A 22,045-nucleotide genomic window follows, 5' to 3' on the forward strand; every position below is an offset into this window, starting at 1 on the left:
ACTTATATGCATTCATCCACTAAGCATTTATTATGAAGTTCCTTGGGTCAGCTACTTCTTTGACAAATAGTCCTTAGTCACAACGGTTACTTATTATACATTTTAATGGAATTGATGCTTTGTTTTTGCCATGATTAAAATTTAACCTCTCTGTGTGAGCCTGAGTCATTTAACCTGTGTTGCCTCAGTTTCCTTAACTGTAAATTGGGGATAATAGCTGTACCTACATTTCAGAGTTGTTGTGAGGATCCACTGAGATGTTTGTAAAGCATTTAGCACAGTGCCAGGTACTAGGTGCTATCTAAATGCTTATTCCCTTCCTCCTCCCTTCCCTGTTCCTGTCTCTTTTTCTCTCCCTGATAAGTTTATTTCTGCTTTACTATTTCTAGTCCCTAGTTTTTATTTAACCTTGTGGGTGAAATAATTCTGTCTGTTGCAGGAGTGAACATAAAATCTGGTCTCCCCTCGTGACAGAGGAAGGGAAACGCCATCCATACAAAATGAATTTAGCTTCTGAACCCCAAGTAAGTGGCACTTCTTTATCGCTCTCCAATCTCTTTTCCATATTTTTAAATCAACAACAGACTTCAATGCAATAAACATTTATTAGGCATCTACTGTGTACAAAGTACTCTTTTATGTCTGGAGGATACAAAGGTGAAACCAAAATTGTCCCCACCCTTGAGGAATTGATATTCTTTTGTCTTGTAATCTGACTACATTCTGGTATCCCAGGGGTACTGAGATAAGTAATGCTCCTGGGGCAATCTGGTGCTTGTCTTGTTCTTCCATTTTGGAAACTAAGGACTCATGGATTGTTAGACCCATAAAGGACCAAGGGAGTATGATCTCATTTTTATAACCTGCTCATTTTGGAGATACAGAACCAGAAGCCCAGAGAGGGCAAGCAACTTACCTGAGGTCTCACAGCAAGGTAGTATCAGAGCAGGGAATAGACCGTGGGGCTGCTGAATCCTCAACTTCAGATTTCTTGCTCTTGTAATCCCTGTTTTAGGAATGCATGTAAAGCAGGAAAGGTGACTAGAAAGTGGTAGAAGAGAATGGAGAAAAGAAAGCAGTGAGACACATACCAAGATACAGACAGATACAAGCAAAATGAAGAGAGGTTTAAGCATCGGTAATAGGGAAAACTTATTAATTATTTCTTAGGGAAGTTAATGAACCCAGCACAATAAAGGACCATCCAATATGAACTAGACTTCAGGTAAAATAATTCACTACAGTTCTAGGAACAACAGAGTAATGGCTCACATTTACGTAGCATCTTGAGGTTTCCAAAGTGATTTCATCAGAAACAAACTATGAGGCAAGTAAGAAACTGAGGCTCAGAAACATTAAGTGACTTTCCCATGAGGTAAAATGGCGGTAGGAGATTTTCTCAAACACTTATTTCCTCATTCCTGATCTAGCACTTTTTCCATGCTATGGGCCAGAGGCTCAGGACTTGTGCAAAATAATAAGGGTGAGGTGTCTAAATATCTCATTATTTGACATATTTGAGCTGGATTGGACCTCAGGGTGAGTCATCTAATCCAGCCCCTTCATTTTAAAGACCTTTGTAAGGTCACATGGGTAGTAAGTGGCTGCTCAGGGCCTTGAACTGAGGTCCTCTGGCTCTAAACCCAGGGCCTTTTCCTAGGGACATCTGTTTCATTATGGCTTAATTAATTCCTTGCTAAAAAATGAAATTTTTAAAGGATCAACAAATCACAGATCTCCAAACAAATCTAGTTAAAGATAGTAGTCTATCATGTCCATATTCTATAGCTATAGAAGTACAAAATAGAAATTCTTTTGTGCTTCATCTTATAAGAACTCATTCTCCTCCCTCCCTGCCTCCATCCCCTCCTCTTCTTGGAGCTGGTTTCTTGTTTGGCTCGGTTCTCCCATCTGTTAGAGCAGATGTCAGCTCAGGACAGCAGGGCTGTCTGGACAATGGTCATGCCCTCTGCCTCTAATTGCCTTTCCATTTATTATTATTATTGTTTGTTGTTGTGGTTGTTTATGAGAATCTTGTTGGAAGAGCTCATATATTTGTTATAGGCAAATATTTGTCTTTCTGGTGAACCTCTGAAAGACTTGGGTAATTTCTGGAAAGAGCTGTAGTTAATATTGGCAAATATCAACAAGGTTAGAACAGACTTTGTGAGGCAAGTGCTCTTTTCTCCAGAGAAGGATTTGTGAAAACTAATTTACAAGCTTGTTTGCTCAGGTTAGCTCCAATTGTGAAGATTTTGTTTATTATTGGTGAACATTGTGGCTAGTTCTTAGCGTCGAATTAAGGTATTAGTGAGTGGCAAAATGCAGCTATCTCTTATTCGCCAGGTCCTTGCTACCTGGGTTAACCTTGCTTTAAGAATTAAGTACATTCCTGAAAGGCAGCGTGAAGAAAATGAGGATTCAGTATCCAATTTTCCCTTTGATTTGCATTATTCAAGAAATAATTTCCTACAGAAAAAAAAATTAGCTCCAGCAGGTAATAGAAACTGTACTCAAGGGTCCTCAAATTCTCTTTAAGGATCATTCTAGTTCTTTGACTTCATTCTCTGACATAAATCCCGTAAGAAAGGTTAAAGTCTGCTTGGGGTAGTGGATAAGGGATTTGGAACTTGGAAGAACTAGGTTCAGATCCTGGCTCCAACTCACAGAAATTGTGTGACCTTGGGTAAGTCACCTCACTAGTGTGGTGCAGTAGAAAAGAGCACTCTTTCTAGAGTCCTAAGACCTGCTTCTGATACTTACAACCTTGGGCTAGTCACTTCACCTCTAACCTATAAGATAAAGTGTTTGGAGTAGATGGCCCCTGAGAAATCCTTCAGCTGTAGATCTATGCTGCTATAAACACTTAAGCCTCAGCTTCCACATCTGTAAAATGGGGATAATTATTTTCCTATGTACCTCATGGGGTTGTGCCAAATGATAAAGCGTATATAAAATGTCTTGCCAAATTTAAAGCACTATGTGTGAGTTTTTATGTGGATGCCAGGTAACAAAAACTGTCTAGTCTTTAAAGCACACTGGAGTTCAGGGATTCTGGCTAATATCATGCACATTTTTAGGGGGGATCTGGACCTCAGATTTTATTGGTGTGGGGAATTACTGCCAACTCTGAGGATGATCAACTCAAGAGCTGCCTGGAGTTTGGAGAGGCTAGGGCCTGGTGCATGGTCACACAGCTAGTATGGAACAGGGGTGGGGGGTGGGGTGGGAGTTGGGAGGATGGGTGGGGTGGGGAGGGGGACAGGGGATGGGGGACAGGCACTGGGAAGCCCAGCGCTGACCCCACCGCTAGCTGTCTCTGCCCTGGGGCCACAATGCCTTTCTTCATACAGATATAAAGCCTTACTAGATCATATAACAGAGAAGTATTCTAAGCTGTTCGCTTAGCATGCTTAAAATCTTCAGATTAAACAACACAACCGTGTAAGTGTCAATACTTTAAATTGAGACTATACTTCCGCGTTTGTTAAATGAGGAGGTTGGGCTAGACGGGCTCTAAAGACTCTATCAGCTCTAAATCTATGAACCCGTGAGTATCCAGAACAGACAAAGATATTCCATACGTTACTTTCTAACTAACTTTTTTTAGTTCAAGTACTCACTTATGATACACTTCCCATAGTCCTTAACTTTACAGAATCCCCTTCTAACTATTACAGAAAAGAAAGTTTGAATGAGATCAGAGTCTATACACAATAAAATACCCTGGATAGGGACCTGTTACTTTATGTATTTCTAACCAACACCCCAGCTTATCTGAAATGAGAGTCATTTTAATTTCCTTGTCATTGTTGGGTTTCCTTGGAGACTGATAAATAGAAAGCCCAAACAATGACATCATCCCTGATGCAAAAGTTAGCCCTGGGATGTGCCTGAATTCTGGGAAGGGCAATGCACACATCAGTAGACAGATACTCCTTTTATATGTGAAACAGACACATTCCCGCCATACTGGACTAATTTCACAACGTGAAATTTGATACGTCGACCTTTATATCCCACTGACTTCTATTCTGATCATGAGTGCGTTCCTATGGGGGGAAATGTTGGCTCCAGGACAAATGAGAGCTATCCTTCAGTCCCACGTATCCTGCTGTGCTGCTGAGGGTCAAAATGAAAAGGAGAGGGAAGGCAAAATTAGAGGAAAAGGAGGCTTGCTGTGGAGGGGATGGCGGCATTGTGGTTCAGTGCATGAAATAAGTAAAACTCTCCACTCACCTGACTGCAGTTTTGCAAATGCTGGGCTAAGGAATAAGAAGGCAAAGGGGCCCCTCCCTGCCTCTTATGCTGCTGGAAATGGGTGCAAATGCTCTTATCAATCACCTAACCCACAACGCCGCAGTACTTCAATCAATAAACAAGCATTTATTAAGTGCTTACTATGTGTCAGACAATATGCTAAGCATGGGGTGATCTAAAGAAAAGTAAAGACAATTTCTGCCCTTAAGGAGCTTACTACCAGTCTGAATAATGAAAGGTCTAAATCCTAGATTAAAGAAAGGGAGCTTTATTACTTTTTTAGGAACTCAGACTAAACTAAACATTGCCAAGATTTTTTTTTTCCCAAAGAGAGGTCTTTTGCATTTGTTTAAATAGGAAAGATCCCATGCCTCCAAAACGTGTAGGCTGCAAACTTACTCCTTTTCTTGCTGCTTATATAGTAATCAAAGTGAAATCCAGTTTTAGGTATGTTAAAAAGGAGCCCTTTTCTTTAGGGTCAAGGGATCTGATCCCCATTTCAGAGCAGAAGATACCACACCACCTACCTCAAGACTAGCACTGTGGGACCCATCGTTATCGTTCAGATCTTCCTTTGATGTGGTGTTTGGGTCTCAGAACAGCATAGTACCTAACTGCAGACACCCACATGTAAACAGGCCCTGGGAGCTCCTGGCTAAGAGCAAGCCAAACAAACTGGGGGCGGGTAGACACTAAAGAGTGAGGCCAACAGAGCTGAGATGCTGTCCAGTTTTCACAAACTTGCCTCCCTTTCCTTGCCCCCCCCCCGCCCCCCATGAACCTCTCAAAGGATGGGTCAGCTTATACAGTCCTACAGCAGTGTTGATGGCAACACTGACCTCATCTTAGTACCATCCCTTCTCTGATCCAAATATTGGCCATTTCTAGAAAGTTTGGGGGGGGGGCAGAATTAGCAGCTGTTTGACTCTGCACTCATTTGATGACATCTTTGGGTCGTCCCTATCTAGTTTGATTTGTGATGAGGCTATTTAGTGACTGAAGGAAGGCAGATTTATGGAGTAGGTTCAGAAAGCATAGTGGTGCCTTACAATGCTTATTGTTTATCTAGGTGCCCAGTAAAGGATAAGTGAAGGATTAGCACGGCTGGTCATTTCTTTCTAGGCGCTATGCTTGCAATTCTGCTAGCTGCCACTAGGTGGACAGTGGTGCCTATAAGGTAGTTTAGCCAGCAGGTAATCATAATCCAGGTGTGACTGGATTGGTGATTTAAAACAGGAGTCTCAAACTCTTGGAGTATGGCTGGCTGCAATTCCTCCCCCTAATGCCCCAAATAATATTACGAGCCCTTTATGCAAGTCTTTATAAAGAGAAAACTAATTTAGATACTAAAAATAGGCCGGTGTGATAACTTTATGACAAACACATGTTTTGAATTTGAGACGCTTTCTTGGAGCACATAGAATGTAGTCGAGGTGCTTAATTAGCTTCTTTCTATAAAAAAATGTAATCTCCATTGCAATGAAAATATAAATTTTTATAAATTAAAAATATATAAATATAAATAATAATAGCTAATATAAAAGTGATAGCTAATAAGGCACTTTAAGGTATACAGAGCACTTTACAAACTTTATCTCACTCTCGATACAAGATATTTAAAGATGAAAGATTATTAGTAGTTATAATCATAGAATTTACAGCTAGAGAAGATCTTAGACATCTGCTAATCTAACTTCATTGTTTAGATGAAGAAACTAGGCCTAGAGAGAAGTGACTTTCCTTTTGGGTCACAGAGATAGTAAGTGATAGAACTGGGATTTGAACCCAGGTCTCCTGACTCCAGGATGGCTAGGTGGTGCCATAGTGCACAGAGCATCGGGCCTGAAGTCAAGAAGACTCATCTTCCTGAGTTCAAATCTAGCCTCAGACATTTACTAGCAGTGTGACCCTAGGCAAGTCATTTTACTCTGTTTGCCTCAGTTTTCTCATCTGTAAAATAAGCTGGAAGAGGAAATGGCAAACCACTCAAATTTTTGCCAAGGAAACCCCAAATGGAGTCACAAAACATTGAAACAACCAAACAACAACAACAGGGTGGTCCTTGGACAACGGTGGCAGCCCACCACTGACACTTTGCAGCTGGGTGGAACCTGCTAATCATTTAATAAGTAGCATTTGTTAAGCATCCACTTTATTCCAGGCACCATGTTTTAATAGCTGTGGATGAACCAGAGCTGCTTCCATCCTTCAGTGAACATCTGAGTAGGACTTGGCTGGAAGAATAGGACTCCAGTAATCTCCAGCCCCTTCCTTAAGGTCTCAGATTATGGAACAAGAGAGTACAAGGATTTCAGGGTACCTTCTAGACTTCAATAATGTTGCTCTCTTCCTGCAGTCCATCATGGACAATGTGGTATAATGGAAAGAATGCTGGCTTTACAGTCAGAAGACCTGGGTTTGAATCCTGATTTTGCCACTTACTACCTATGACCTTGGGCAAGTCAGTTAATAATCTCTGTGGACCTCAGTTTCCTCATCTGTAAAGGGAGGGGGTTGGATTCTACCTATAAGATTCTTTTTAGCTCTAAATCTATGATGATTTGGTCCTGTGTTCCAGCCAAACTGGTCTACTGGCTACTTCCTGAACTCAATGTTCCATCTCCCATAGCCATGCCATTATATAGGTTGTAAATAACAACAACAATGATGGCGATGATGATGATGATGATGATGATGATGATGATGATAATGATGGCTAGCATTTATATAGCACCTTAAGGAATACAAAGTGCTTTGAAAACTTTTTCTCATTTTATCACCATAACATCCCCATAAGGTAGGTGCTATTATGCTCCCATTTTACACATAAGAGAATTGAGGTAGACCAGTTAAATGACTTGCCCAGAGACGTAGAGCTTGTGACCATCTGAGGCAGAATTGGAACTCTGGTCTTCTTGATTCCAGGTCCAGTGCTCTATCCTCTGAGCCACCTTAGCTGCTTCCACATGACTTGATTACAGTCCTTCCTCACTCCTGGGTCCCAGATCCTTGGTTCCCTCAAGGTTTAGCTCAAGCAGCACTTTCTGCCCTGCTGCCACTACTGTACAGCCAGACTTCCTGCTCCCAGCCTACGTTGGCTGTGTTGGCCTGGTGGGTGAGAGAAGACTTAGTCTAGCTCTCCCTACCATACTACGCTTCACAACCATCTTCCCGCCATGCCGAAGCATTAGCCCCCTTTCCCCTTCGCCTCTTGCTTTGGGAATGGTATTGGAATCGACACCACCGTTGCTTCTGGAAAGGGCATGCCAATATTGCCCTGTGGCTCCTCTCACCTTACCTGTGACTTCTTAGACCAAAACTCCCTTGCCTAGCCACCAATTTCACATATATCATTTATATATTTTATATGTTTATTATATATTTTATTTATTTTTATGTATATTTTAAATTTTTTTCTCTTCCTATTAGAATGTAAGCTCCCTGAAGGGAGGGATGCTCTTTCTTTTGTACTTGTATCCTCAGTGCCTGAGATAGCATAAGAAATGCTTTTTCCTTCATCCACTCCTTCATTCCACTACACCCAACCACCCCTAGCAGTTAGTGCTTCCTCTCTCCTTAAGCTACCTTACATTTATTTACCCGTGTACGTTTTATGTCCTGCCAGCAGAAGTGAAGGGCATTCTTTATATCCTCAAAGTCTAGCACAGTGCCTGGCACATAGTAGCTCTCAATAAATGTTATGCTGAATTTCTTGGTCCCTATGATTTCATCATCCCATATTTCTCCCTGTAACATCTACCCCTAAAACTTACATCTAATTCCCTCTTGACATTCTTAATAAATATCCAGGTCTTAGCATTATAGAACCACCATTTTTGCTGGAGAAATAGGAATCTCATAGGATTTGGAACCTTAAAGGGCATATCAGCCCAGCTCTTCATCTTACAGCCGAGGAGATCCAAGGTTACACAGACATATGTGGGAAGGCCAGGGTTTGATTAGAGGTCATCTGCTTTCAAATCTAGCATTCTTTCCACTGTATGACACAGGGCTTCCTTGGGTATTCTGAAGTTGCTTCTTTCCTTTGTTATCAAACCCTTTTTTTTAGCATATCTCCCCCTGGCTAATTTATCATATCTCCTTCTGAATAGATTCCTGGCACTTTCATCTTACTCTCCTCCTGGCATCCTAAATCCCCATGGAATGTACTAGTGGATGATGCTGTTTTATTTCAACCCAATATATTTCATTCAAACAGCCCGAAGTACTTCCTTGAAGCTTAGTACCCAGTAGAAGGATTTTGCTAGGGCCCTGGGGGGAGAAACAAAAGGGAAATGAAACTAGAGATGAGCGTAAAAGCCTGATTATTGTGTGAAACTGTGTCAAGTTCCCGGAGAAAGACAGGGTGGCCCTGAATGGTCTCTGAGGTCCTTCCAGCTCTTACAATTCACAATTCTGCAAATAACTTCTTGGGAAACACTGTATTTGTAGTTCCCTACACATAGACGATTTGTACCCTGGGCACACAGTGCCTTTTTTGAGATTCAATCAATTGACAATCATTTATTTAAGCAATGACTGTGTGCCAAGCAGACACCAGGCTAGGTACTGGGCATACAAGTACAAAAGAGAGACAGGCCCTGCTCTCAAGAAACTTAGATTCTATGATGAGTTTCCCTTTAAACTATAGTCATTGCCCCCCAAACAACTTTTTTATTATTATTAACTAGTTAGTTATTGTTAATGAGATAACACTGTGAAGAACGACAAAGGGAAGCATGAGAGCTGTCTTAGGAGATATGATGGGGAAAGTCTGGGATTATCTCACCACTATCTCAAATTTGTCTCCTTTCTGTCCTCACTGCCATGACTTTAATGAAGCCTCTTAACTGGTCTTCCCATCTCTAATCTCTCCCAATTTCAGTCTGTCCTTCACGCATCTGCTGGACTTATCTCCTTTATGCTTAGTTCTAATCAGTTAACCAACAGTGGCCTACTAAATGCCGGGTCCTATGTTAGGTATTTGGTCATAGAATCAGGTCCCCTAGTCCAACCCTCTCATTTGCAGAAGAAGAAATTGTAGCCCAGTGAAATTAAATTGGTTGCCCAGAGTAAGTCCCTGGAGTGGGGCTCATATCAATTTTCAAAACCTTTCAGTGGTTCCCTAATATTCAGACTCTTTGCCTGTCCAAAGGCCCTTCACTAACTGGTACCACCTACCTTTCCAACCTGACCTCCTATTTCCCTGTTTTTACTCTATCCTATATCATAGACAAATGGGACTACCTTCTCTCCTTTTAATACTCCCTTGCTTTCCAATCTCTGTGTCTTTATTCATGCTGTTTTCTGCATCTAGAATGTTCATTTCCTTGTCCCTTGTAGAAGCTCAACCTTGACATCCTTTTTAATCCGACTCAAATTTTCTGTATAACGTCTTCTCTGATTGGCCCTCTTCTTGATGCTCAGTGAGTTTGTGTTAAATTGAGAATCTATAATTCCTGCCAGTCTCCCTTCTCTCCATGTACATGTGCAAATTCCCTTGGGTATTTACTCATAGAATGTAAGCTAGTGGAGGGAGGGACTTTTATTTTTGGCTTTGTATTTTCATTATCTCAGTGTTTGGCATATGATAGAAGCTTACTAAATGGCCACAGGACATACTGGATAGGAGAATGAGCTGACCTCTGGATCAGGAAGACCTGGGTTGAGGTCCTTCTTTTGGTTATGATCCCAAATAAGGCACTGAATTTCTCACTGCCCCAAGCAAGACTAAGTTGTGTAGCAGGTATTGATTGGCATTGGTAGAGGGAATTTTTTCATTGGGAATTCCTGATACCAATGAAGTCACAGGTCTATTCTCCTTCCCCATTCCAAGCTTATTGATTCATTGATTGACTGGTAGAAATAGAAGATTAATCAGACAGCGAAAGTGAACAAATACCTTCAGTTTAGGGGTCACTATCACCATTAATATTTTGAGGTTTTTAAATTTTTCCTATTAATACAATGAATTATGTTTTTTTTTCCCACATTAGACATGTTACAAAAAAGCAAGAAAAATAAAGTGAAAAAAGTATGTTTTGATATGATAAATTATGTTTATAGTTTTCTTTTAGTAGCTCTGTATTCTGAAAATAAAATAAACCCCATGTGATCATAATGGAAAACCCTTTTATGCAGTGCCTTATCATATTTACTCATATTTTATTTAGGGTTTGTTTTTCCATTGATGTTCATAAGTGAGATTGAGCTCTACTTCTGTGGTGTTGACATTTTCAGATTTGGTGATGAAAATCAAATTTTTCTCATGAAATGAGCTAGGTAACCTATCATGCTTTTCTATGTTTTGGAAAAATAGCTTATGTGGAATTGAGATGACTGTTTCTTTAAAAGTTTGGAAAAACTTGTAGTGAATACATCAGGGCCAGGTACATTTTGGGAGGAAATTCTATGGTTTAAGTCAATTTGACCGACATTTATTTTTTATTGGAGGTGGGCAATCAGGATTAAGTGACTTGCCCAAGGTCACATAGCTAGTAAGTGTCTGAAGTCATATCTGAACTCAGGTCCCCCTGATTCTAGGGCCAATGCTCTATCCACTGCACTATCTAGCTGGCCTTCAATTTGACAAACATTTGTTAAACATCTGCTTGTGTGGCTAGCAGTGTGCTAGGAGCTGAGGGTACAAAGACAAAAATCAAATGGACCCTACCTTCAAGTAGCTTCCATTCTACTGCGGGATGTAACATGGACACAGATAAATAAGTATAAGGTCATTTAAGGAGGGAGAGAGGACTGGGATGCCTCCTGAGGCTCCTAGAAGGAAGCTTGAGATTCTAAGAGGCAGAGAAGAGGAGGGAGTCATTACAGGTATTGGAGACAGCCTGTTCAATGACGTGGACATAAGTAAGTTGGTAACCTGATTGTGGAAGGCCTTAAATGCCAGGCTGGTCAGTCTGTAGTCTTTCTCAGAGACGGTAGGGAGCCACTGAGGATATTTGAGCAGAATGGCAACATGATCAGACCTGTATTTTAGGAGTATTACCTTGGCAGTTGTGTGGAGGTTGGCTTATAGATTGGAAGCTGAGAGACCAATGAGAAGGTGAGGGATGATAAGGCCTGAACTCACATAGCTACAGTATAGATAAGAAAAAAGGGGATGAATTAGAAAGATGCTGTAGATATTACGGGAGAAAAGGAGGGTCAAAGTCATAAACTTTGATGACTAGAAAATTGAGGGTGCCCTCAAAAAAAATAGGGCAAAAGATTCATTTGAGGCATGTTGAATTTGAGATATTGATTGGCCATCCAGGTAGAGACATCCAGGAGAAAGCTGGCAGAGCAGGACCAGAGTTCAAGAGAAAGATTAGGACATGACATATAGATATGGAAGTCAGAGATCATTGAACCCATGGGAGTGATGAGATCACCAAGGGAAAGGAGAAAAGGGGCCCCAAGAGAGAACCTTGTTGGGACTCCTTTGCTTAGAGGTTGAGAAATGGACAATGAACCAGCAAAGAAACCAAAAAGGACTGATGAGATGCAGAGGAAAAGAACCAAAATTCAAGAGTATCATGGAAGCCAAGGGAGAAAAGGGTATTTATTAGGGGAGGGTAATTGACACCATCAACAATAGTAGGGAAGTCAAGTAGAATGGAGCCTGAGCAAAAGCCGTTGGATTTAGGAGTTGATAACCTTGGGCAGCTTGGTGAATAGAGTGCCAGGACTGCAGTCAGGAAGACTCTTCTGTTCCACTCTAGGATCAAAACTATGAAGGGAGGAGAATGTGGCGAAGGGCAGGTTTGCTAGACTGGGAGAATAGAGAAAAATGGGGGAGGCAGGTGACCACAGTGAAGATCAAGAAATTTAAGGGTAGTGAGGCAGAAGAAGAGACGGAAGGCTCATAGAGAGATTCCAGATTTTAGGACTGTGGAAGGAGCCCAGTCATGGGTGACGGTGAGATCTCAAATGTGACCATCTCTCTATGTGTAGCTGAAGTGGAGTGGAGATGTAGGATCATGGGAGCTAAGGTTGATGAACTGGGAGGCCAGAGTAGGGTAGCCAAGAGGAGATCATTCTATACACTAAAGTCCCTGAGTATCAGGGCAGGGGTTGAGAGTTCATTTTTTTGTGAGTAATCCATGTATCCTTGCAAATCATGTATCCACTTGGCCTACTGTTATTTTATCGCTGTATGTGAATTTTATTCATCATAATGTTTAACACTACAATTTATTTTTGTTTTATCAAGGCACGGACAGTGTTTTATTTAACAAGATCATAATACTGCAGGGTTGGAAGAACTGTAATTTTAAAATGAACAATTTGGCTGCTTGATCTGAGGTATTCTGATAAGTGAGGTCTTTGATTTCAATTATATTTCTCTCTGCCCATTCTTGCCTTTCTTTAACTTTTTCTTTTAGGTTTCCACAGCTCTTTCTAGAACATATATGTTCAATGTTGTTAGGATTCACTGTTTGATGTATCTTTTCCAATTATCAAGTGCTCTTGCTTCATTTTTTTTTGGTAAGATCTGCTTTGGCTGATTTCTACGATGGCCATCTCAGAGACAAGTTAGACTTTACTAGTCCTTAATTTTTTAGTCACATATCTTTTGGTTTTATGCGCATCTCTTGGAGACAACAGATTGTTGGATTTTGTTTTTAAATCTAGTCATTGACTTCTGTTAGTGAAGTTCAGTCCATTTACATATAAAGTTTTAAGTGTTAGGGAATTAATAGTTGTCTTCTCTGCTGTTGGCTTGTAAGCTTCTTATCAAATCAGGCAATTTTTTGTTTTTTCTTCCTTGGCTTGGATTGTAAACTTTTGATTTTCCTTCATTCCATATTCAAAAGTAATCTTATTTATTGTAACTAGTTTCCCAATATTTTAAACAAAATATTTTAGTACAACAATTTCAAATTATTTGCCATTATTTATTTTGATTAAGAGAAGCAGTGTAGATAGGGAGAGTGTCTTTAGGTCAAGAAGACTTGGGTTCAAGTTCACACTCTGACACTGATCCCAGCAAGACTTAATCTCTCAGGACCCTCAGACAACTCTCTGAGGCCTCAAGTAGGACGAGCTCCTGATCTGCTTTGGCAGAGGGAATTCCACACTGGGAGTTCTCCTATACTAATGAAATCACAGGTCTAACCAAAGGAAAAAAAATGATTATTAATTAAAACCTTGAACTTCCAGATTTAGCAGCATTTTTGTTTAATCTCCCTCCCCCTCCACCACCCCTTGTTTATATCTTGGCAGTCTGTAACTATTTATAAAATTGGATTTTTACATTGGTGTTCTCACTGTATCTGGCCTAATTCACCTATTGATTTTACTTTACAGTTAGACCTGCTCTTTGTTAACCTTCAAAGACACTTGCCTGTTTCCTGTGTCTTTCATCTTCTTTAGGCTCTATGATACTTTGCAGCTATGGGACAATTTTTATTTTTTAGGCTTTTGAGTTCTGGGAACATTCTCCTCATCCCTTCAGAAAGATAAGTTCTCTCTGCCCAGGTAGTGCTGCTTTCCCTTCCAAGCTCTCCAGGATCTCCTGGGTGAGGTCTGCAGCCATTCTCAGCCTTGTTTTCTCTAAATGTTCTCTAGGAGTTTTCTCCTTCCTTCCTTCTACTCACAAACTCCAGTGGCTTCCTATTACCTCTTAAGATCGAATACAAACTCCTCTGTTTGGGATTTAAAGTTCTTCACATCCTGGCCCCTTTGTATCTTTCTAGTCTTCTTTTTAACATTAAATTTTGTGTTTTCAATGAACAAATATTTATTTTCTCTCCTTCCTCTACTGGGAAAAAAGATCAATAAAACCTTTGCAACAAATATACATACTCAAACAAATCAAATTTTCATTTTGGTCACATTCAAAAAATGTGTCACATTCTGCATGTTTTGTCCATTGCCTCTCTTTCAGGGGTGGCAAGCAGACCAGTAGGAGTTGTTTGTCATTCTCAATCATATCAGACTCTTTGTGACCTTTTTTGGGGTTTTCTTGGCAAAGATACTGGGGTGGTTTGCCATTTCCTTCTCTGGCTCATTTTACAGAGAGGTTAAGTGATTTGCCTAAGGTCACACATGTGCTAAGTTGCAGAGTCAAGGATGCCAATCCAGGCTCCGTGATTCCAAATACAGGAGTCTTTCTGTTGTACCATGTCTGGCACATAGCAGTAAGTGTTTAGTAAATGCTCATTGGTTGGTTGACCTTGGTCATTAGTGGACATTAAAGTTGACCTTGTCAAAGAAAAGGGCCGTCCCTTCTTCATAGAGCAGAGAAAATGAGGAGAAGAATTGGGGATGATGTAGAGGGATATTGTAGTATTGAATCGGGGAAAAGGTAGAGATTACAGCAAATGACCTTTGTTTCTTTTTTAGTTTGGGAGGTGACCTGGTAAGGTAGAGAGATGGCCTTGGAGCCAGAAAGACCTGAGTTCAAACCCCATCTCTGATATATATTGGTTCTGTGACCTTGGACAAGTCACTTAACCTCTCAATGACCTAAATAACTCTATGAGACCATACATTGCAGAGAAGTGCTATTTGTACATTGGTGAAGGAAGCTTTGCATCTGGGAGTTTCCTATGCCAATGAAATCACACGTTCATTCCCTAATCATTTTTACTCTATTTCTTTATGTTCATTTATTTTTCCCAGCCTTCCTCAATTGTGTTTCTCTCTGTTTCATGGGTCACCAGGGTTACCTAGTAAGTGGCCCACCTGTTGGTACTCAGCTAGACTGGTTCTCAGACAACAGCCACAGTCTGCATATGTCTCTGGACCCAGACTTAAAGCATTCTCAGCTTTGAAGAAGCCACCAGAGCTTTTACTCAGCCTTTCATAGTCTTCAAGAAGCCAGGGTCACTTGAACACCAAGGGGAGACATGAAAAGAGAATTTTCACAAGTGTCCAAGTCCCTAGAAAAGTACAGAGTGATCATATGTGGAGATATTTTATTTAACTCTAAGAACTCCTGGGACCTTGTTTATATGTAATTGTGAACCTACCACATGACCACCTCTGGTCTTCCCACATCTTTATGTTTCCGTAACTGACTTGTCCTCTGTTCCCCTGTGTCCAGGAAGTCTTGCACATAGGAAGCGCCCACAACCGAAGCGCCATGCCCTTCTCGGCCAGCCCATTATCCAGTGCTTCCCCTCGCATCATCACTGCCCAATATAACAACCCAGCCAAGCTCTACTCTTCAGAAAACATCTCTAACTTCAATAATGCCTTGGAGTCGAAGACAGCAGCCAGTGTAGAGCAAAACAATGGAATGTGAGTATGTTCATATTCTCTCCTCTGTTTCCATCTGTTGGCTGCAGAACTCCCTGAGACAGGGCCAGACTAGAGTGATACTTTATTCTAGGATTGGGTCTGCAGAGTTATTCCATATTCTCAAAGACCTATTGGGTTTTTCCCTCCAGGATTCTGTCAGGCTTCTCGTGTGTTTCAAACTGGTCTAGTCTTAATATCACCATGTTGTCTGAGATAATGATAGAGATCCGAGGGTCCTTAATTGAGAGCTAGAATAGACCTTAGAGGTCATTTAGTCCAACTTTATATCTTATGTAACTGAGACCCAGTCAATCAATAAGCATTTATTAAGCACCTGCTATATACCAGGTAGTATGTTAAGTACTAGGGATTACAAAAAGAGGCAAAAGACAATCTCTTCCCTCAAGGATCTTATACTCTAATGAGAGAGATAACATACAAACAAATACATAGAAAACAAGTCACATATAGGCTAAATAAAAAAGGCACTGGAATTAAGAGAGGAAGACTTCCTGTAGAAGGTGAAATTTTAGTTGGGATTTATAGGGAGCCAGGGAGTCAGTAGTGACTTGTCCAAAGTCACACAACAACATCTGAGTTAGGATTTGAATTCATGTCTTATTAATTCCAAGTCTAGAGCTTTATCTGCCATACCAGAGGTGTTAAACAGTTAGTACTCAAGAATATGGTTTGGACTAGATTAATATCTAATTGGGAAGTATTTAACAAAATGTATAAAATTGCAATAAAACATAGATAATGTTAATTTGTGATTTCTAAGTCAATATGCAGCCCACAGGGATCCTTATGTATGGTTTGGTAGCTGCCGTTTGTATTTGAGTTAGATACCACTGCACTATAAAGTGAGTTATTATCAATCTGGGAGGGGGCGTGCAGAGTGAGCTAATTTATGTGTTTACTCTTAACTCTACCAGTAAGAATTTATAGGGTAGAGGTTTTTATAGTGGCTGAAGGGAATATTCTCGAGTTTTCGCAGTCTGGCGAAGCCTATGGACCTCTTTTCAGAATGATGTTTTAAATGCACAAAATAAAATACATCAAGTTACAAATGAAACCAATTATATTAAAACACAATTATCAAAATATTAATAAAACAAGTTCGTGAACTTCAGGTTAAGAACTCCTGGTATAGAAAGTCAGCACTTGCTGGAAACAAGGTCAGGTGACAAAGCATGGAGCTCCACATAGTAGGATGGGAATGGGGTATCTTTTGGGGATTCAAGTTACTATTGGAGCTCAGGCATTTAATATACAAAGTGTCACCTAAATATTAGACCCTTCTTTTCATAAGCCCTGAAAGAAAAATCTTATTGGAAGTTACTGAAATGGCCCATGCTGTAAGGCATCTTGGTCTTGGTTGGCTTTGCCTTGAGTCTTTTCTAGTTTAGTATGAGGAGGAGAAAAAGGAAATAGGCCTGCCTTATACTGTCCCATATTGAAATGCTTATGATTGGGGATTAATAACTCAATAAGTGTCACATGTAGTATGGTAGAAAGAACATGGACTCTGGAGCGACTTAGGTCCGAGATCCGCTTCTGGCAACACTACCTGTGTGACCTTAGACAAGCCATCAAACCTTTGTGGCCCTGATTTTCCTCATCCGTAAAATGAGGGGGAGGTCCACCCGTTGACCTTTAAGGTGCCTCGCAGATTTTAGATCAATGATCCTACTAAAGAGACCTGATGACTTAGGACAAATAAATGATCTTGACGTAGTTTTAGTATCACTTGGATTTTTTTCCCTTTCACTGATGTCTCCCTTCTTCTTCTCTCATGCTGTGTCTTTTCCCCCTCTCTACCTCTGAAATGACAAATATGAAACTATCTCCAAACCCTCTTCCCCAAGCTTCCCTGCAGCATCCTGTTGTCCTTTTCATACCAGCCCTCCTGGTAAACGTCCCTGCGAAGGAGGCTCCTTCTCCATGTCCAACCATCTTGGATAGATGATTCCTGGAGAGCTCATCGGCTCTCCCTCTCCGTGGGAACGGAGTTAGCCCATGCATTTTCCTCCCTCTTCTGGTTCTCTTGGTGAAGAAAACCCTGGATGCTTCTGAGAGGCAATTTTTCTCCTAATAGCCCTGCTCTGACAAGGTAATCTGGCCTGTGCTTCACTAGCTGTGGCATCACTCTCAGCATGCTCTAGTCACCTCCTTGGGGACCTGTGAGAGGTCTGTAGCCTGGCCCATTCTTCCTTTTTTCCTGTCAGCCCAGAATCCTTTGTCTCTGAGATAATGCATGGGTCGCTCCACAGGTGATGTTTGCCCTTTGTCACGTGCAGTTCCAAGCTTGTGAATGCATGTCATTGTCCGTCCTGTATGAAGTCACCGTGGTGAATCCAGTCCCAGACATTGGAAAATGGGAGGCATTGTTCAGTGGAATGAGGAAGGCTAGGCAACAATGAACATTGGACTCGCAGACAGGTGTGGGGTTTCAGAGCCTGTTCTCTCCCCACGGCTCTGGTTTGAGCCTTGCATAGGTCAGCACTGTGTTGAGTCACTGGGCAGAAGCCTCTTTGATGATCTAAACTGAGCTGAGGCATCTTACCCATTTTCCTCTGCTTCCAGCACTGAAAACAGAAATGCAACTTGAACCACCCAAAAAAGCCAGCGTCTCATTTGTTCCCCCCAAAAACACTGTTCTCCCTTCTCCCACTCCAGCTGTCTCTGTGGAGGGAGTTGTGCAGTAGTGAATGAATATAGTAAAGGAATATGTCCTCAGGTTAGGTTAGTGGGAGAAGGAAGTCCCCTTTTCTCACTAGGAACCAGAGGGTCTGGTTTTGGGTCCAGGCACTTCTCCTTGCAAGCTGTGTGACTTATATCAAGTCATTTAATTTTTTCAACTTTCCATTTCCTCATTTGGAAAATGGGGCCAGCTCTTATACTTGACCTGCCTCAAAGGGTTGTCAAATGAGATGACAGGTGTAAAGTGCTTCTGATTTAAGTCGTCAAGCATTGTTAAGTTCCTATTGTCCACAAGGTACTTTGCTAGATGCTGGGGATACAAAAATAAACAGTCCTTGCCCTCGAGGAACTTATATTCTACTGAGGGGAGATAACAAATGTACAAATCAATAAATACAAGATAATTTGAGAAGGGAGAAAGCACCAAATCCCAACCTGCACAACAAATGTCAAGTATCATAGTTGATGGGCAGCTAGGAAGTGCAGTGGATGGTGTCAGGCCTGGAGTCAGAAAGACTCATCTTCCTGAGTTAATATATCTGGCCTCAGACACTTAGTAGCTGTGTGACCCTGGGCAAGTCACTTAACCTTGTTTTCCTCAGTTTCCTCATCTGTAAAATGAGCTGAAGAAGGAAATGACAAATCCCTCCAGTATCTTTGCCAAGAAAATCCCAAATGGAGTCACGAAGAGTTGGAGACAACAGAACAACAACATTATGTTGTGCAGGACACTTTGTTGAATAAATACTCTTGAGAGACGTTGCCTTCCTTGTCTTTTGGGAACTTATACTCCCTCACCTTTGAAGAGGATCCTTCCATGAGAGGGTAGAAGTATAAACACATTTGGGTAGATGAGCTTGCTCTCTTGGAGTAATGCCTTCAGCTTTCTTCTCCCAGCTTGATGTTTGAGCCCAACCAATAAAAATAAATCTGCTTTAGCTTGTCCGGTGATGAGCAGTTCCACATAGAGCCTAAATTTGGGGCTCTTCTGTGTTCCTGTAGATCCCATACATATAGTGAAGGCCAGGGAACTCTTAGTGAGTATGTGATGCTGATACTAGGCAACAATCAACTTCCCAATTGACACTTGTTTCCTGTGTGATATTAGGCAAGAAATTTAATTTCACTGGAGCCTCAGTTACCTCATCTGTTAAAAAAAGGAGGCGGGGGAGGACTGGACAAGATGGCCTCTGAGGTCCTTTCCAACTCGAGACTTAGGATCCTATAAACCACATAGTCATTTCTACACAAATTCATCTCCTGATGTAATCAGAATGTCCACAGAAGCACCGCCACCTCTGCCTTGTCCCTGCCTATATTCCAAAGACAGTGATTAGGCAGATTCCTGAGGAATCACAGCACCCATGCTTTGTGCTCTTCTTATCCTCTAATACATATACCTAATTCTTTATCAGAAGTTAAATCACTCTGGGCAGAAGAGAGAAGAGAAAGGAAAGTGATGTGAAAAAACAGAAGAGATTAATAATAAAAATCCATTTAAAAAAGAAGTTAGATGATTTGTCTGGAGTCACATAGCCAGTAAAGACCAGAGTCAGAACTAGAACCCAGGTCCTCTGCCTCCTAGTTAGAAAACAGATATTTCCCTTCTTCAGGCAGCCTTAACCTGAGTATTCTTCATGCATTCCTCTGACCTCAGGGAGGCCTTAAGAGGACTCCATAGTTTTGGTTTCTAAATGTCCATTTCCTTCCCTTTGATTCAAGCAGAAAATAATATCACCATTTTGCCTCTTTCCTTCCAGTTCCTCTAATTATTCCCTGACCCCCAACCCCCAGTTCCCTGTCCCATATTCAGCTTCCTGATCTTTGAGGAAGTGAACAGGTTAGCCACAGGCAGGTCCTGTCTCCTCTGAAAAGTCCACATCATTGAGGATTTTTCACATCTCTTTTTTTATGGTGCAGTAATTAGACTTGATAAAAAGATGTTGTATCACCTTGTTTGATGGAACTCCCCAGAGCTAGTCTAATCTTTCTTCCGTAAGACAGTCTTTGAGAGCCTTAAAGAAAACTAGCTTGAGTTCTAGTCTTAACCCAGCATCAAGACCTTTAGTATCTTGGTTGTCTTCTATTGGACTTGCTCCAGTTTATCAGGATAGAAGAAACTCGCAGATGTGGTTTGACCAGGTCCAAGTTCAAAGGGCTGTTACATAATTCAGTTTGGATACCATATTTCTATTAGTGTAGCCTGAAATTGAACTGGATTTTTTGGCAGCTAATTCACATATCATATTGAGTTTGCAATGAATTAAACACCCAGGTCTGGTTTATATGAACTGCTACATAGTTTAATTGAATCATTAAATTTTGAAAACTGAATGGTCCCAAATTGGTCCTGGTCCTGGCTCTGCCACTTCCAAATGGTGGGACTTCACAATTATCTTTATTCAAGTCCATCTTGTTAGTTTCGATTGGTCATTCTAGCCTGTCAAAATTATTTTCAGCATCACAAAACCTCTATTAGCTTTCCCTATCTTTTTTTGTTATCTGTGGATTAGATAGAGTATGTTCAAGGACTTCCTCCATGTCAGTGCTAAAAGATTTGGATAGAACAGCGCTGTGCACAGAACTGTTTTGCTTACCACTAGAGAAGTCCCTCCAACTTGGCATCTGTCCATCGATCAGTACTGTGGTTAATAAAGCAGTTCTGAAGCCACCTTCCATCAAATCTATACTTCTCTTTGACCTGCCTCTCTATAGCTGACAATTCTTTGTTCCGCATCTTAGCCTGGATGAGATCCTACTTCCTTATAATAGTTCCGTTATAATACACTTTTGCATTTCAAAAATTATTTCCTTAGGTATCTCAGATTTTGTCTGGATCAATTGTCCAGATCTTTGATTTCATCAGTGTTAAGAATTTCCAGTGGAGGCCCCCTCCACCAATATAAATGGGCAGCCCCTCCATAACTTATAATCTTCGAGAGTATAGTTACTTGGAGGCACAAAAGATAAAGGGACTCCTCCCCTTTTCTCTCCTGCCTTCTCTTTTCTTCCTTTCATTCCAGTCATACCATTCTATACTGTCCTTTCGAAAGTGTCAAAGGACTGTTAAAATAATTTTCAATGTCATAAAACCTCCATCAGTTTTCCCTCTTGGATTTGTATTATCTGCAGATTAGATACCATATATATATATGGTTTTCATTCAAGTCACCAAGAATTTTCCAAACATTTCTTTTCTAGTTCTTTTCCTTAAGGAAGTCGTTTCCCCTTTCCTATCCCAGACATCTTTATCCTTGACTCTGGTCTAGACTCTCTCCAAAATCCCCTTTTGAGAGAAGGATATGATGGTGGTTATTACATGAACAATTGGTACCATATCTTACCCAGCTTCTCTCCACTTTTTTCTTGGCTTTATGCATGGATTTCAGTGGATGTTTTTGGGCAGTTCCCTAAAATTTGGATGCTGACTCTTGTAATATCTATTAGCAGATTGAGCATTAGCCCTAGCTGTTCTCTTTGTGGGAACATAACTAATTCTCTCACAAATACTGCAAGCTAACCCCCTAAATAATCTCTGTGTCATAGTTGTTCTGTTGGGAACATAATCTTTTCATTTTTTAAAAAAAGATTTGATCTTTTTACTCCAGGTTTCTTTTCTCATTAGTTAGGCTAAGATGGGGTCTTACTGTGGCTCACCTTATGGGTAGCTTTCCACATCTGATAAGCTTCTGGGAAGATATAAGCCCCTAACACTGAAGAGATGCTTTAAATGCTTCAAATATTTAAGTAATCTGTGTTAGAACAGGACTCTAAGACTGTCTTTGAGAGAGACAGAAAATATTGATAAAGAGAATACCAATGCAAGCCATCCCCC

The 22,045-nt window shown here is 40.8% G+C and overlaps 1 protein-coding gene across 1 annotated transcript in view; it reads left to right on the forward strand.

The window, feature by feature from the left end:
- The window catches only part of PDLIM1 (PDZ and LIM domain 1), a 46,045-nt gene that overhangs the window by 11,864 nt on the left and 12,136 nt on the right, over window positions 1-22,045 (forward strand). Inside the window, exons 3-4 of the mRNA XM_036736022.1 lie at window positions 440-524; window positions 15,311-15,507. Of these exons, the coding sequence (XP_036591917.1) occupies window positions 440-524; window positions 15,311-15,507 (282 nt within the window). The remainder of the gene's footprint in view (window positions 1-439; window positions 525-15,310; window positions 15,508-22,045) is intronic.

The sequence above is a fragment of the Trichosurus vulpecula genome, chromosome 8 (genome assembly GCF_011100635.1).
Source record: "Trichosurus vulpecula isolate mTriVul1 chromosome 8, mTriVul1.pri, whole genome shotgun sequence".
Taxonomy (NCBI): Eukaryota; Metazoa; Chordata; class Mammalia; order Diprotodontia; family Phalangeridae; genus Trichosurus; species Trichosurus vulpecula.